The sequence below is a fragment of the Odocoileus virginianus genome, chromosome 5 (assembly GCF_023699985.2).
Source record: "Odocoileus virginianus isolate 20LAN1187 ecotype Illinois chromosome 5, Ovbor_1.2, whole genome shotgun sequence".
NCBI classification, from domain to species: Eukaryota; Metazoa; Chordata; class Mammalia; order Artiodactyla; family Cervidae; genus Odocoileus; species Odocoileus virginianus.
This window is the reverse complement of record NC_069678.1, coordinates 85,499,793-85,514,635: the sequence shown is the minus strand read 5'-3', so window position 1 is coordinate 85,514,635 and position 14,843 is coordinate 85,499,793. Positions and strand designations below refer to the sequence as shown.

At 45.9% G+C, this 14,843-nt stretch overlaps 1 protein-coding gene across 1 annotated transcript in view; it reads left to right on the top strand.

The window, feature by feature from the left end:
* Window positions 1-369: 369 nt before the first annotated feature.
* The window catches only part of CTPS1 (CTP synthase 1), a 30,894-nt gene continuing 16,420 nt past the window's right edge, over window positions 370-14,843 (top strand). Inside the window, exons 1-7 of the mRNA XM_020914746.2 lie at window positions 370-510; window positions 4,021-4,199; window positions 5,786-5,956; window positions 8,210-8,310; window positions 9,093-9,209; window positions 12,022-12,105; window positions 12,585-12,665. Of these exons, the coding sequence (XP_020770405.2) occupies window positions 4,034-4,199; window positions 5,786-5,956; window positions 8,210-8,310; window positions 9,093-9,209; window positions 12,022-12,105; window positions 12,585-12,665 (720 nt within the window). The 5' untranslated portion in view covers window positions 370-510; window positions 4,021-4,033. The remainder of the gene's footprint in view (window positions 511-4,020; window positions 4,200-5,785; window positions 5,957-8,209; window positions 8,311-9,092; window positions 9,210-12,021; window positions 12,106-12,584; window positions 12,666-14,843) is intronic.

The following is a 14,843-nucleotide window of genomic DNA, read 5'->3' as shown; positions in this document are numbered from 1 at the left end:
ACGGTTCAGGGACACCCTGTGATGATCTCGCCTCCTCTAGAAGGCTGTTGGAGAGTGGGGGGCTGGAGCCAGGCGATGGGATGTGCCAAGTGTGAATCAAAAGAGGGTCTTCTCCCCCTCCAGAGGGGAAGCCCGCACTACTGGCTGTGACAAAGGCTGCAAGGCAGAAACGCCATGCCTGCTCGGTCTCCCAACAGCTCGCGTCTGCCAGGCGTCAGCAGCGTTGGGAAGACGATCCTTGATCCGCCGCACTGGTGGGAAAGCGTGCCATCCCGCGCCTGCGCACTCGGGGCCCTGAGTGCATCCAGCCCCGCGCATCCAGGTCCCGCCTGGGGGAGGGCCCGCACCCCCGCCCCGCCCCCTGCCTCTGCGTGCGCACAGCCTAGAGCCCGCCTCCGTGAAAGACTGCCCGGCGCATGCGGCCGGGCTGGTGCACTGGCTGCCGGGGCTCAGTGTGAGCGTCGCTCCTTTAGCTCCTTAGCCGACGGCAGGATTTAAAGCCGGCCTCAGGTAGGCTGACTCCGGGGATCCCGCGGGAGCTGTTCTCCAGTGCAGCAATCGGCGGCGGGAGCCGAGCCCGGTGCGGGACTGCCCCACCGCCGGTGACAGACATCGTTCCCACCAATCAGGGGCGAGGTGGCCCGCCGGCTTGCCCAATGGGCTGCGTGCCTAACGGGAGTGGGGCGGGTGGCCAGGCCGGCGAGGAGCCGGCTCCCGCGCGCCGGGCCGCGTGGCCGGGCGCAGCCGGGTAGAGCGGCCGTAGGGGGCGTGGGGCGGCGGGAAAGGCCGCGGGGATCCGGGCTGCGGGGCCCGGCAGCGCCCTTGTCCGTGCGGCCTGGCTCGCCTGATCAGGGTGCCGGGGTGGCTTGCGGGGCGGAGGGGGCCGTAGAGGCGCGGGAGCCCCCTTCTGCCCGAGCAGCCCGGCGGCCTCCGTTCCATTCGAACTGCCCGGGCTCTCGCCCCTCTAGCATCAAGGCACGGCCTTAGCCTCGTTGCAGGGAGGTCAAGTCCCCTGACAGGCCCGCCGCGGTGGGGGATGGGCTCGGCGGCCTGGCTGCGGCCCCCTCGGGCGCGCCCGGACTCCCGCAGGCGGAAGGGGCCTCGGAGCTCACAGAGCCAAGCGGCCTCCCTTGTTGGAAGCTTCGGCCCCACAGCTGGCCTCCTCACCTCCTTACCTCCCGGCCGCCCAGAATGAAGATGCTGCATTTTAAAGAAGTTCAATATGTGTGCGTGGCGCACTTAGTCCACACTCATTATAATTTTGAATCCTCAGCAGTCCTGTGACACGGGCGATGCGGAGATTCTCAGCCCGGTTTAACACATGTAAGGACTCGGGCTTCAGGCGGCTTCCGTGACTTGACAGGTCCCAGTACATGACCGGTGGAGCTGCAGCTGGATCTCAACATTTACCAACAACATCTTTGTTGCTGTTTCATCTTTGTTGAATCCTTCTGATGCATCTTGATTTATGTTACTTCTGTGCTTGAAAACCTTCCCGTGTCTCCTCACCTTCCTACTGAAGCTCAGATTGAGCACTCGAAGTTGCCACATGGCTTAGGCCCTTGCCTAAATTTGCAGTTTGTTTCCCACCATCCCCAGACCCCGCTCACTCTCAGTCTCTTTATTTGGCCCTGCGTCTGTGTTCTGTAGATAGCTGTCACCTTCCTGTTCACTCTGTTCCCTGTCCTTCAAAGCCATTGTCAGGTCCACATAACAGGACGTGTCTGGATCCTCTCTTTGCTGCTTCCACCTTTTTCTGATGTCCATGGTACTTACCCTCGTCTTGCCACTAAAAGCTTTCTGCTCTGTCTTCTTCCCCATTTATACCTGTCACATATCATCCCTCTGCTACTCGCCATCACTAGATTACTCATTTATTTGTAAATGGTTCTGTCTCTAACTGGACTGCAACTTGAGCTGTGGGCCCAAATCTGAGTAATTTTTGTGGTCCCTAGAGTGTCTAGCATAGTAGCACTTAGCTATTGGGTAGGCCATCCATGGGAGTGACCATACCGACAGTATCTCCCATCAGCATCTCCTGCCTGGTCCCTGAGTACATTGGAATGTTTATTGCCAGGCACTGGGGGGGGCTACAGGAATCTCCCCTAAAGAGAGGTGTTATCCTCTGTGAGTAAAATCAAGGCCAGTTAATGCAAATGGATGAGATGAGTCTTCTCTAGAAGCAATCCACTCTGTACCGACTCAGAATGGTTGAGGAATTTCTAGGAACATCCAAAATTTAATCAGTGAGGCTAGACTATAGCCTGGCTAGGACAGCTCTAAAATATAGCCAGGTCTAGATACTCACATGTCAGTAAGGCACTGTTCACGTGTGAAGTGAGCAGGGTGTCTCTCAAATACTAGGGACTTGAGGTCAAACAAGTTTGGAGAAACTGCAGACTGTATATCCCTTTGGGAAATCACAGTGCACATTGACTTATTAAAGGCTCCCATGGGTCTTGCATTAAAGAAACCAGTTGACTGCTTAACCAGCATTTCTCTGATTTATCTGTCCATAAAGCCCTTTTTGGGAGTCCCGTGTGCATTTTGACAAAATCAAGGAGCGTGGTTCTGGGAATGCTGCAACAGAATAGAAAGCAGGACATGGTTGGGTATCTTTCTTGCTGTCCAAGTAGGGAGGACATTCTGAGCATTCTCATCTCTTTGCCAAGTATGCTCATTCCTGCCTTGGGGAGGAACACAGCAGGGCAGGGGAATGTTTCAAGCAGAACTCCCCAGTTTCCTTGTTCCTTTCTTAGCTTATTTTTATTATAATTTGGCTTCACATGGAAGTGTTCCCAGAGGAGGAAAATATCCTGGACTGTGCCAAAACATTCTCTTGTACTTGTGATTGTGTTTCTCGTTTTTATCACATTCGGGTTTACTGACCCAGTGATATTTCTGAGCCTCTGAAGCTGGGGCCAGTGGTAAATTCTCCCTGGTGAGCCTGTCGCTGTTTATCTGCTCACCTTTCACCTCTGCAATTCTTGCATCTATCCACCCCCTTTTCTCTCACCAAATCTAATTCTTCTGTTCCCTGCCACCCCTGCTCTTAAGATTTAATCTTCTCTTTCCTCTCTGAGTCTTCTGCCCAGTATGTGCTTCAGACTGGTTTATTATCTGATGTCCTTTTCCTCCAGTATGTACAGTCTCTCCTTATGATATAACTGGAAGAGATTGCTGGTAAGGAAGAACTTGTTAAATTTCAGAAGAGAGTTACCTTTAATTCAAAGACCTTTAGTTTTAACTGCAACTCCTTTTAAATGTTGAAGTTCTTTTCTTCTGTCTTCTATAACCTAAATGAACTGTGTTTACTTGGCGATACAGTCTAGTTTAGCCAAAGACACTCATTACCTTTCTCATGGGGGATCAGTGTGCTCATCCAATACTGAAATATTTTCCCCATGAAGGGGAAATAATGAAGCACCTGCCTCGTGCACCTGCCTGAAGCACACCCCAGTGTCTGGTGGCAGTGTCAGCCAGCATTGGGAGCATTGTGTTCTGTCAACAGAGCTGGGGTTTGTTTGTTTTTTTGTTTTTTAATAGGCTCTCAAGGTTGTTGGGCTTCCCAGGTAGCTTGGTAAAGAATCTGCCTGCCAAGCAGGAGACAAGGGTTCTGTCTCTGGGGTCAGGAAGATCCCCTGGAGAAGGAAATGGCAACCCACTCCAATATCCTTGCCTGGGAAATTCCATGGACAGAGGAGCCTGGTAGGTTACAGTCCATGGGGTCGCAAGGAGTTGGACATGACTTAGCGACTAAACAACAAGGTTGTTAGCTGTCAAAACTTTAAACAAAAGCGGCATTATTTAATTAGCAATTGTTTTCCAAGTCATATTTGACTAAAGCCATCCAGTGATCCAAGAAACATTTGTTGGAATCCCACATAACGATATTCCAAAGTCACACGACAGATAGGGAAACTGAGACTCCTAGAGGCTTCTTAGCTAGTAAGTGGCAGAGCTGGAATTTCAACCCACGTCAGTTTGATTTGCTGAGGTATGTTTTTTTCTTTCTCTCAGGTCAACAAGTAAAATGAAGTACATTCTCGTTACTGGCGGTGTCATATCAGGAATTGGAAAAGGAATCATCGCCAGCAGCGTGGGCACGATACTTAAGTCATGCGGTTTACATGTGACCTCCATTAAAATTGACCCGTATATTAACATTGATGCAGGCACATTCTCTCCTTATGAGCATGGTAAGCAAAATGCATTTCTTTTTTAAAAATAATAATTATGTTATATGTGAAAGAAAATGTCAGTTCTTGGAAATTGTGTATGTTTTGCTCCGCATGACCTCCATTTCCTGCCTCCTGAGAAGAGTCCTTGGCAGAGCAGAGTGATGGTTTTCTTACCCTGACATAGAGAAAGCAGAAATCTTAAGGGGCAATGGAGTTATTAGAGTTTTGTGGTTTCTTTGATAGAAATGATATTTTAGGTGGCTGAATGAAAATTTGTCTTTTCTCTTGGAAAATGATATCTGGCGACATGGTAACTTTTCAAATATTTGGGAAGAGGGATTGTGTTTATTCTCTGTGGCTTCAATCTTTAGCAATAGGATGGCTGGATAGAAGTTTTAAGGACATGGATTTTGGCCCAATATACAATCTTCCTAATAGCAAATGCTCTCCAAGAGTGGGGTGACAACTTCAAGAATTTGTGTGTTCCCTTTGGTTGAGATGTTCAGAGGTCGAAGGACTGCTTTGTAGGGATCCGGGCCACAGATAGATGTTGAATTTGGGTGATCTCTATGCTTGACATTCTGTTTTGCTTACAGAGTTTGGATAATAAAAGCAAGCATCTTTTATTTAATTTAATTTAATTAATTTATTTTTTTAAAGCAAGCATCTTTTAAAGTGAGTGAAAAGTCAAAACCATTAAGATAGGAATATAGCACTTTACTTCTTTGCTATTGCTGGTTACCTCCCAACTGTGTGAGAACTGTCTGAATTATGTAAGAGAGTAATTACTTGAAATTGGGGGTAGATGTACTGTTAAGACATGTTAAAAAAAAAAAACTTCAGTTTTTAAATTGTTTTCATACAACTACTTTGTAATAAGAGGTAAAAATCTATGAGTGTCATCAGAGCAAAATCTTTGTGTCAGGAAAAGATGGAAAAATTGAAGCAATATTTCAGAATTCTTGAGAGCAGAGGATGAGGGAAAAGCAAGGCCAATTTTTACTTTTCCTATATTTGAGCTTGTCTCCACTGTGATGGTTGGAAGGCCCCATTTAGGGCACAAATTGTAATGGCATTTAAAGGCATGAGTCTTAAACAAAAGAATAGGGGGAAACTTGAGCAATTTTGCACTTTTGTTTTGGACCAAAACATGGCCCAGAAGTCAGTTTTTATAATCAGCATGACTAGACTATGTTTAACTTTTTGGATCAAATCCTACTTTTATCACATTTAAACCTTTCTCTGCTCAAGTAGGCGACTTTGTCGAAAGTTCTTTTTCTTTGGGCAGTGGATGCCATAGCATATAAAGTCCCCTGTGTCTTGCGTGGCTGTAGTTTCCTTCTGTTCATTCCATGCTGTTTCACAGCAGACTCTCCTGATTCAGAATGGGTTTGGAGGTAGACTGGAAGTATTGAGTTAATCTTTTGCAGAATGGTGGGTGATTTTTCTTTCATGTTATATTTACTTTTCTAAAATAAATTTCCCTGCTTCTGTCAAGTTAATGCAAACATTGTTCTGTTCAGGTGTTTATATCTGGGGACTCAAGTTGTGCCATGGTGTATCTATCTTTCATGTGTCCTAACTGTTTTCACTGTTCACTGCAGGTGAGGTTTTTGTGCTAGATGATGGTGGGGAAGTAGACCTTGACCTGGGTAACTATGAACGTTTCCTTGATATCCGCCTCACCAAGGACAATAATCTGACCACTGGCAAGATCTATCAGTACGTCATTAACAAGGAACGCAAAGGAGATTATTTGGGGAAAACCGTCCAAGGTAATACTGGATTTGCCTTCAATGTTTAAAAATCTTAACCAGTTTAATGTCTTTTGTGTATAAAAATGTACCTTTTATGCAATTTCAGCATGAAAGCATCAAGTATTATGATTGAAATATATTTTCAGTTGAAAATTCAAGTTATTTTTTGAGTGGGCTCCCGCCTCTCTATGAATGGCATTGAGGCCGACAGTCCAGCTGCGTGATTTGAGTGAGAGAGCTGTTGTTTTTGCACAGTGATGAGTGTGAAGTGATGAAGGCAACTAGATGAGGGCAATAAGCCAGACAGTGTGTGTTGTCCATCTGGAATGTTCTGTGTATAGACAGTGAGAAGGAAAAGGACTCCCATCATGTCCATTGGTCTTTGGGCTGGTCATGGGCTGGAGGGAGTCTGAGAAGTGGGTCTCTGGGTCCGCCTGAGCGTTCACCAGCGCAGCCTTTGCTGTGTGTGGATTTTGCACACCAACCATTTGAGACTTGTGCTACTTTTTAAAAGGTGGGGTTGGAAAACCACTGGTCTGCTATAATGGCATAAATCCAAATTTGGGGGGTTGTTGAAGAGTGACTCTCATCTGAGTCATGAGAGTAAATCTGCTGTTGACTTTGGACTTTGCTGGACTGCGAACGGAGGGTCACACTGACAGCTGGCTCTGCCCTGGGGCCACCCTGGCCGGATTCTGGGCTGGGGGGTCATGTGTAGGTCTTAGCTCTCCCACTTACCAGCTTTGTGAGCCCTGGCAGATCACTTCCGCTCTTTGAAGTCTAACTTCCTTTTCTGTGAAATGAGGTTAATAACAGTGCCTACCTATCTAGGTTGTTGGCAGAATCAAAGGAGCTGAGTCAGTGGAGTATGTCTCTTGAGTTCCCAACACACAGGACAGGATTGATTAGGAGCTGCAGTGATCTTTATCATACAGTTTGCTGTTCTAGGCCCCTGATGTCTTCATTCATTTATTCACTCATCAGTGATTTCTTCATTGTTCAATACGGTCAGTCACTCCCTGGTGCTGGGAGTAAATGGTGAACAAGACCAGGGAGGCCATTGTCCTCATGGAGGTTACACAGGGTTACGTGGGAGAGGAAAAAATAAACAGATGAAGTGAAATGTCTGGTAGGAGCTAAGAGGGAACTAAATAGAGTGAGGAGAGAGTGGTGGGGAAAGGGGTCAGGACTGCTGATCAGGAAAAGCCTCCAAGGAGGGGGCTTGTAAGCTGAGAGGCTAGCCCTGGGAAGGGAAGGAGGGGGCTCAGCACAGACAGAGACCCCGGGTGGCAGCGGGCCCGCTCAGGTACCTGGAGGGAGGCTTTCTGCACGAGACCAAGGTACAGGGGAGAGGTGGGTTGCACCCAAGTTCCACGGGGCCTCCCGAAGGGCCGTGGCATGGAGGTCACCTTTTATGCAGAGTCTGGAAGGCCGTTCAAGAGTTTAAGCCTGGGAGAGATGAACTCTGAGTTGTATTTTTAAAAGATCACTTTGGCTGCTGTGAGTGGACTACATCATATCCTGTGCTGGAGGCGCTGCGGGTTATATACATAGTGGGTTAAACAGTAATCTCTGCTCTGTTGGAACTGGCCTCCTGAGCCCCAGGACTGTGATTTGAAAAGTGCCGAGCTGTGGCTGGTGAGGGTGAACACTGTCTACTTATCAGCTCCCCAGGGTGCTCTGGCGACATATCCACGACCTTAGGAAGGAGAAACTCTTACCTCCAGTTCACAGATAGGGAGATTGGACTTAGGAATAGTTAGGTAATGTTGCCCAAAGATCCACACCTAATGAGTGGAGGACCTGAGATTTGAATCCAGAGGTGCTGGGTCCCAGCCACCCTGTTGCGCTGTCCTGTCTCTGCAGCAGGTTGTCTACCCTTCGGTAAACCGGAAACGAAATGGAACCAGGTCCTGGGGCTTTCTTGTCCTTGGAAAAGGGTGTGTGTGATGTGCTTCCCCAGCCATAAGCAGGAGGGGTAGTAGCCTCGCAGTGGCTGGGGAACCAGGGTAGGTTCTGCATTGGGGCCACTGCTCCCAGGTGCCTCAGGTTGCCCTCGAGGTCCTGCTCATCCTGCAGGGCTTCCAGTCACAACTGGGAAATCTGGAAGGGAGGCCGGGGGAGTGTGATTTGTTAAGGGCGTTCAAGAGGGGTCTCAAAGATACTGTTATACCCCCCTGCTGCTCTGCGGTTTGTTGTCACAAAGAGTATGTTTGCCTCAGTTAATGCCAGTGGGACGTGCAAGTCACGGGGGTCTTTTCTCTCCCTCAGTGGTCCCGCACATCACAGATGCCATCCAGGAGTGGGTAATGAGACAGGCCTTAATACCTGTGGACGAAGATGGTCTGGAACCTCAAGTGTGTGTTATCGAGGTTTGTTGAGTCTCCGTGGTACCCATGCATGTGACTGGGTATGCCTTTTCTCCTCTTTAGTCAGCCACCAGCTACCGATAAGCCAGCTGCCAGTGAAGCCCTTGACCCTCCCAGGGGAAGCATGGCAGGTGAGGGCGCTGTCACTATCGTGAGGAGTGGCCCCACCATCAAAAGCGATACTTGGCTCACGCCTTCTCCTTTTCCAGCATTTATACATTTATACACGTGCTGAGTATGGCTTGTACAATGAGAGCAGTATGACGCCCTTTCCTTTGTGTCTCGAGAGAGTCGGGTGGTCCAACCTTCTGTCTGCGGTGGTGGGAATGTTTCTCCCCGAGCCTCCTGTGGTTCCAGCTTCTGTGCTCCTGCTTTGCTGATCGCAGCTGTTAGACTTCAGTGTTCCTGTGAAAACAAGAGACTCCAGCAGTTTGTTTATAAATGGTTTTTATTATAACACAGAAGTTATTTATGGCTAAGTAGTAAGATCTCAGGTTCTTTGCTTTGTGACTGTTCAGACAAATAAAATTCCCTAGGGCTTCTTTTACCTGACCTTTTCCTTGCCATGATGTGGAAAGATCCGTAATAACCTTGGGGAATGGTGAGGCTATCAGAAAGGGATCTCTTAGTACAGAGAAGTGTCTGCTTCTTGTTAACTGACGTTTGTTGGATCCAGGGCATCTGTATTACATTGTTAGCGATAATTGAGATGACAGTGCAATTGTTAGGAAACTAAACCACAAGAAGATTAGTTCTTCACCTCTAAATTAACTTTGTTATTCTAGCTCGGTGGGACAGTAGGAGATATAGAAAGCATGCCCTTTATTGAGGCCTTCCGTCAATTCCAGTTCAAGGTCAAACGAGAGAACTTCTGTAACATTCACGTCAGCCTAGTGCCGCAGGTAAGGCAATTAGAGCTTCACTTTGGGGGATGGAGAAGAGGGAGAAAAGGATAGTTTTCACTCCTTATCTGTTTCAAATATTTGAGGTGCAGGAAACAGGGAATACACACTTCTTTGTGAACTTTAAATTATTATAATCATATTTTTGCAAAGATCAAATGGAAAACATTTGAAAACTTGATCAGGGAAATTTGCAGTTGAAGGCAGTAGGTTGCACATGTCCATTTGTCTCTAGTACATGGTGAAACTATACGGCAACTGGAGTAAAGGGAATTTCTTTTTAAGACAAAAATTCACAAAGATGAATCCTCTGAGTGGAGTCAGTAGTAACAAAATTAGGAAGGCAGAAAGCAGATGGTCTTGTAGAAACAAGCTGGGCAGACCTAGGAGAGCTGGATCCTAAGCTGGCAGCCGGGAAACTAGAGAGCAAGCCTGCTCGCCCTGCAGAACCCTGAAGACTCAGGAATGAGCAGCCCTGGCCGCCTCGGGGTGAGGTGGGACTTGTTATAATTGCTATTTCCGAAGCACTTAGACTCTGGCGTTCCCTGTTGTAATGTGCACAGCTGGGCATCAGTCCTCTCTTGCCTTGGCAGAGGACTGTAGGCTTTTTCTGGGTGAGTAGACACTAGGGACAGTGTAATTTTACGTTGTGGAGACACCCTGCCTTCTGCTGCTGGGTTTGCAGATCATCTAGCCAGGCTTCCCTTGTGGCTCAGCTGGTAAAGAATCCGCCTGCAATGCAGGAGACCTGGGTTTGATCCCTGGGTTGGGAAGATCCCCCTGGAGAAGGGAAAGGCTACCCACTCCAGTATTCTGGCCTGGAGAATTCTATGGACTGTATAGTCCATGGGGTCGCAAGAGTCGGACACGACTGAGCGACTTCACTTTCACACTTTCATAGTCAGGCAGGGACTGTCTATAAGAGACTGTAGGATTCTTAGGGTATGTGACTAACCCAGGAGAAAGCACACTGCCTTGAGAGGCTCTGTCTGAAAACAGACCAGTCAGATTCCCACAGCTAGGACCCTGGTGGACAAGCCCACCCACTCACAGAACTTCGGTTACCTTTTAGAGTGAGCTGGCAGCCAGTGATCACAAGGCATTTTGAGAAAGCATCTAGCATGCAAGAGACCAAAACAACAGAAGAAAATTAACTTAGAGGAAATTGAGGCTCTGCAGGGGTAGGAAAAGGAAACTTCAGAAAAAGAAAAAGCAACATCTCATTAATATCCTCAGAATTAAGAGGAAATAAACTGCATCCATTAAATGGAGCCAGATACATTAAGAAGAGAACATTCAAAGGACAGAAAAGAATTCTTGGAAATTAGAAATGAAATAGCAAGAATGAAAATTTAGGAGAGAGAAGGCTAAGGAAATACCCTATAAAGTACAGCAGGAAGATCAGGAGAGAAAACAGGAGAGAAAAGGCAAGGAACTTAGAGGTTGGTCTAGGACTGCTGATCCAAATAATTGGGTTTTTAAAAAATAGGAGAAATGGAGAGGCATGTGTAATGTGAACCAGGGGTCAACAGACAGGCTGAATCAACCCACCTTCTGTTTCTGAAAGTAGAACAGCCAAGCCCATTTGTGTTAAAACATCAGAGTTGAGCAGTTGTGACAGAGTGTGTGGCCTACAAAGCCTAAAAGATTTATTGTCTGGCCTTTTATAGGAAAATTTTTCTGACTCCTGATCTAAAGAAGTCAAGGAAATTTCCAGATAGGAATTTCTAGATTGGAGGGCCTAGTTTATGCCCAGCCTATTAAATGAAAAATGACCCCCCACCAAGGTACATAGTTGTGAAATTTTGCAATAATGGGGCAGAAATTCTAAAAATCTCTAAAGAGAAAAATTAAGACTCACTGTGGCATTAGAGTTCTCAACAGCAGTCCTGAAAGCTAAAAGATAGTGAAGCTGTTTCCTTAAAAATTTTCGGGGAAAATGACTTCTAACTTAGAATTATATACCCAAGAAATATATCTGTGAGAGGAGAATAATTTAGTATATAGAAAACTGAGCATATCCACAAAATAAAACCAAAAAACCAACTAAGGAAGCCAAATCACTGGAAAAGTCATGGCACATGGTTTAGTTTGTACAGTATCTACTGAGATGGGGGCTGCAAACACAAGGCAGGTGCATGTAATGGGGGCAGGGAAATGAAAAGAGTGGGTTCCTGATCCAAAAGGGAAATCAGTAGAAGATGCCTCAAAATGTCAAGAAGTAGTAGTGTAAAGGATAGTAGGAGGATCATTCAAGGGTGAAGGACCTACTATATGGCATAGGGAACTACATTATATATCTTGTAATTATAATGGGAAAGAATCTGAAAAAGTATACATGTATGTATGTGTGTACATATACATATGTATATAGTTATGTATATATAAAAATATATCTGAGTCACTTTGCTGTACACTTGAAACGAACACAACATTATAAATCAACTGTTGTTATTTTAGTTGCTAAGTTATGTCCAGCTCTTTGCGACCCCATGGGCTGTAGCTGGCCAGGCTCCTCTGTCCGTGGGATTTCCCAGGCAAGAATACTGGAGTGGGTAGCCATTCCCTTCTCCAGGGGATCTTCCTGACCCAGAGATCAGATCCACATTCCTGCATTGGCAGGCGGATTCTTGACTGCTGAGCCACCAGAAAATCATGTATACTCCAATTTAAAGAAAAAAGTAAACTAAATGGTAGTTTAGGTAAATGGTGAAATTATCTATTCATGTATTAAAAGAGGTTGGCAGAAAAGTCATACTTGAAAATCCCTTATCACAGAGAAACTAACTTTTTTTTCCCTTCTGTAAAATAGCCAAGTTCAACAGGGGAGCAGAAGACTAAACCCACCCAGAACAGTGTTCGGGAACTAAGAGGGCTTGGGCTTTCCCCAGATCTGGTAAGATTCCTGCTTATCTGGTTTCAGTGTCATCTTGTCTGTCTAATTGAGATCTGGCCTTCGTGAAAGCTAAAACCTTTGTTTTCTTGGCCTGCGTGTAGTTAGCCAGTGGTGGCAAAATAGAGTTAGTGCTTTGAACTGGGATGTGGTTTTCAAAGATTTCCGTACCTGGCATGTATGAGATTGTGTCTTCTCCTCCCAGCCAATCATTCATTCTCATGTTCCTCCTACCCGAGAACAGTGGTTGAGGAAAACCCCAGTTGGCTCATTAATCTGTCTGTCAATTTGTCCTACCACTCTTTCATGTTTCTCCAACTTGGGATTTAGGAAGTTTTGAAAACAGGTAACATTTTTACAGTTTCTGTGCATTGTGCTAGGAGTTGACATTTTCATCCAGCTTAACAATGCAGTGTCTACTTTAATTTCAATCGGGAGAAAAACCCAACTTTGTAACCCCTTCCGTCCCTCCAAATGTCTAGGTTGTGTGCAGGTGCTCAAATCCTCTTGACACGTCAGTGAAAGAGAAAATATCAATGTTCTGCCATGTGGAACCTGAACAAGTAAGTAGAAATTTCATCTTCTCATAAATCATTTTTTGCTTCTAATTAGCCTAGTCTAAAGAGTCGGACTCGACTGAGCGACTGAACTAACTAACTAACTAACTAACTTAACCAGTTTCATGAGGCTTGTTGCTGTTTCATAATTTGAGACAGGAGACTGTTCCCTAGAAGAACTGACACCCGTAGTCTCTCTGATTCTCCATCACCTTATCTCTGTGGTTCCCCAAACATCCCTTACCTGTCCTGTCTGTCCTGACTCCTCCTACTGTTTGCTCCAGCCATGCCCAGTGGGTGCTCCCCTCCCCAAAAATAGGCCTGACAGTCTATTCCTCCTCCTCCTTTGGAGCCCAACTAGGACACTGTATTGTCTGAGAAGCTGTACCTTCCCAACCTCCTCAGAACTCTGGGTGACCTGTGTGTCTCACAGGTCCTGTAGGTGAGCCTGTCATAATTACCCCTTATTGTGTTTATGTGTATGTGTGGCCGTGTGTGTGTGTGTTCGTTTTGTCTGTGTATGTCTCCCCTCACAGACCGAGCTTCTAGAGGGCAAGGATCACTTTATTCAACTTTATATTCCTGGAGCCTGCTGTCTAAGGTGTTGTAGGCTCTAGACATATTTTAATCTTTCTTTGTTACTCGTGCTAATGGCGGTTACCTATGGTACAGGAAACTCAACATTGTGGAAGCTGATATATCTCAAATGCATGGTATGGAAATTCCAGGGGTGGTGAGTTGGGATTGTGACTCTGGTCAGGTTTGGCTGACGGAGAGCAGAAGGAAGTTGAGGTCAAAGAACTTACGGTCGGGTTTGTTCTATTACTAGGTTGTTTGAGGATCAGGGGAGCCCAGCTGGCTTAGGGAGGAATGAGTGAAGCAGCGGGGTTAAAGTAAGAGAAATCCATTCACAAGACTTCTAGGAGTATGGAAAGTGAATATGAAAAAATGAAAGTAACTGTGCTGGCATTAGAGCGAATGAAGCAAGAGGAAAGCCTTTGTCCATCAGAGGCAGCGGTCCCCTCCAGCTCCGTGACAGCTTGTGCTTCAGGGCGTGGGGGCAGCCAGAGACTGGAGATCATCGTTCCTTGGTTGATGCCTGAGCCAGGAGCTCCATCCGAGGGATTCTGTTTCATACTAAGTGCGTGGACTGTCAGAATACTTTCGTTGATATAAGCAGCCTTTTTTCATGCACTTCAGTTATTTTTTACATTTCTGTTCTTGCAAGTGAAGGTAATTCAATTCTATAATAGGGTAAGTTATCATTAAGATTGAAAATGTTAGTTGCTCTGTCATGTCCGACTCTTTGCAACCCCATGGACTGTAGTAGCCTGCCAGGTTCCTCTGTCCATGGGATTCTCCAGGCAAGGATACTGGAGTGGGTAAGCTCTTTCCTTCTTCAGGGGATCTTCCTGACCTAGGGATCGCACCTGGCTCTCTTGCATTGCAGGCAGTTTCTTTACCATCTGAACCATGGCATTTTATCAAAAATAAATGTAAAGCAAAGTTCCAACTTATATTAGTTCAGTTCAGTTGCTCAGTCGTGTCCGACTCTTTGTGACCCCATGGACTGTAGCATGCCAGGCCTCCCTGTCCATCACCAACTCCCGGAGTCCACCCAAACCCATGTCCATCGAGTCAATGATGCCATCCAACTGTCTCATCCTCTGTCATCCCCTTCTCCTCCTGCCCTCAATCTTTCCTAGCATCAGGGTCTTTTCCAATGAGTCAGCTCTTCACATCAGGTGGCCAAAGTATTGGAGTTTTAGCTTCAACTTATATAGGGGACTTTTAAAAAAATTCAAAACTGTTGAGAAGCAGAACTGTACATATGAGGAAAATTCCATCATACAGCTAATGCTGGGAGGCAGGATTGCATGTAATTTAAAAATACAGATTTTTTTCCCCCCGTCTTCTGTCTTCATTGTCTCAGAATTTTGCTGAAATTAGTCACTATTAAAAATGTGACAGGTGTTTCTGTATTTAAATTAGAACTTCACATATTTTGCCTGTCTTTTAATTTTCTTACTCAGTTTTAGGAGTTCTTTATATATTTTGAGTGCAGGTCTTTTATCAGATACATCATTTGCATATTTTCTTCTCAGCTTGTGGTTTGTCTTTTCATTTGTTTTGTTTTTCCTTTTTTAATTGAAGTATAATTGATTTATACTGTCATGTTAGTTT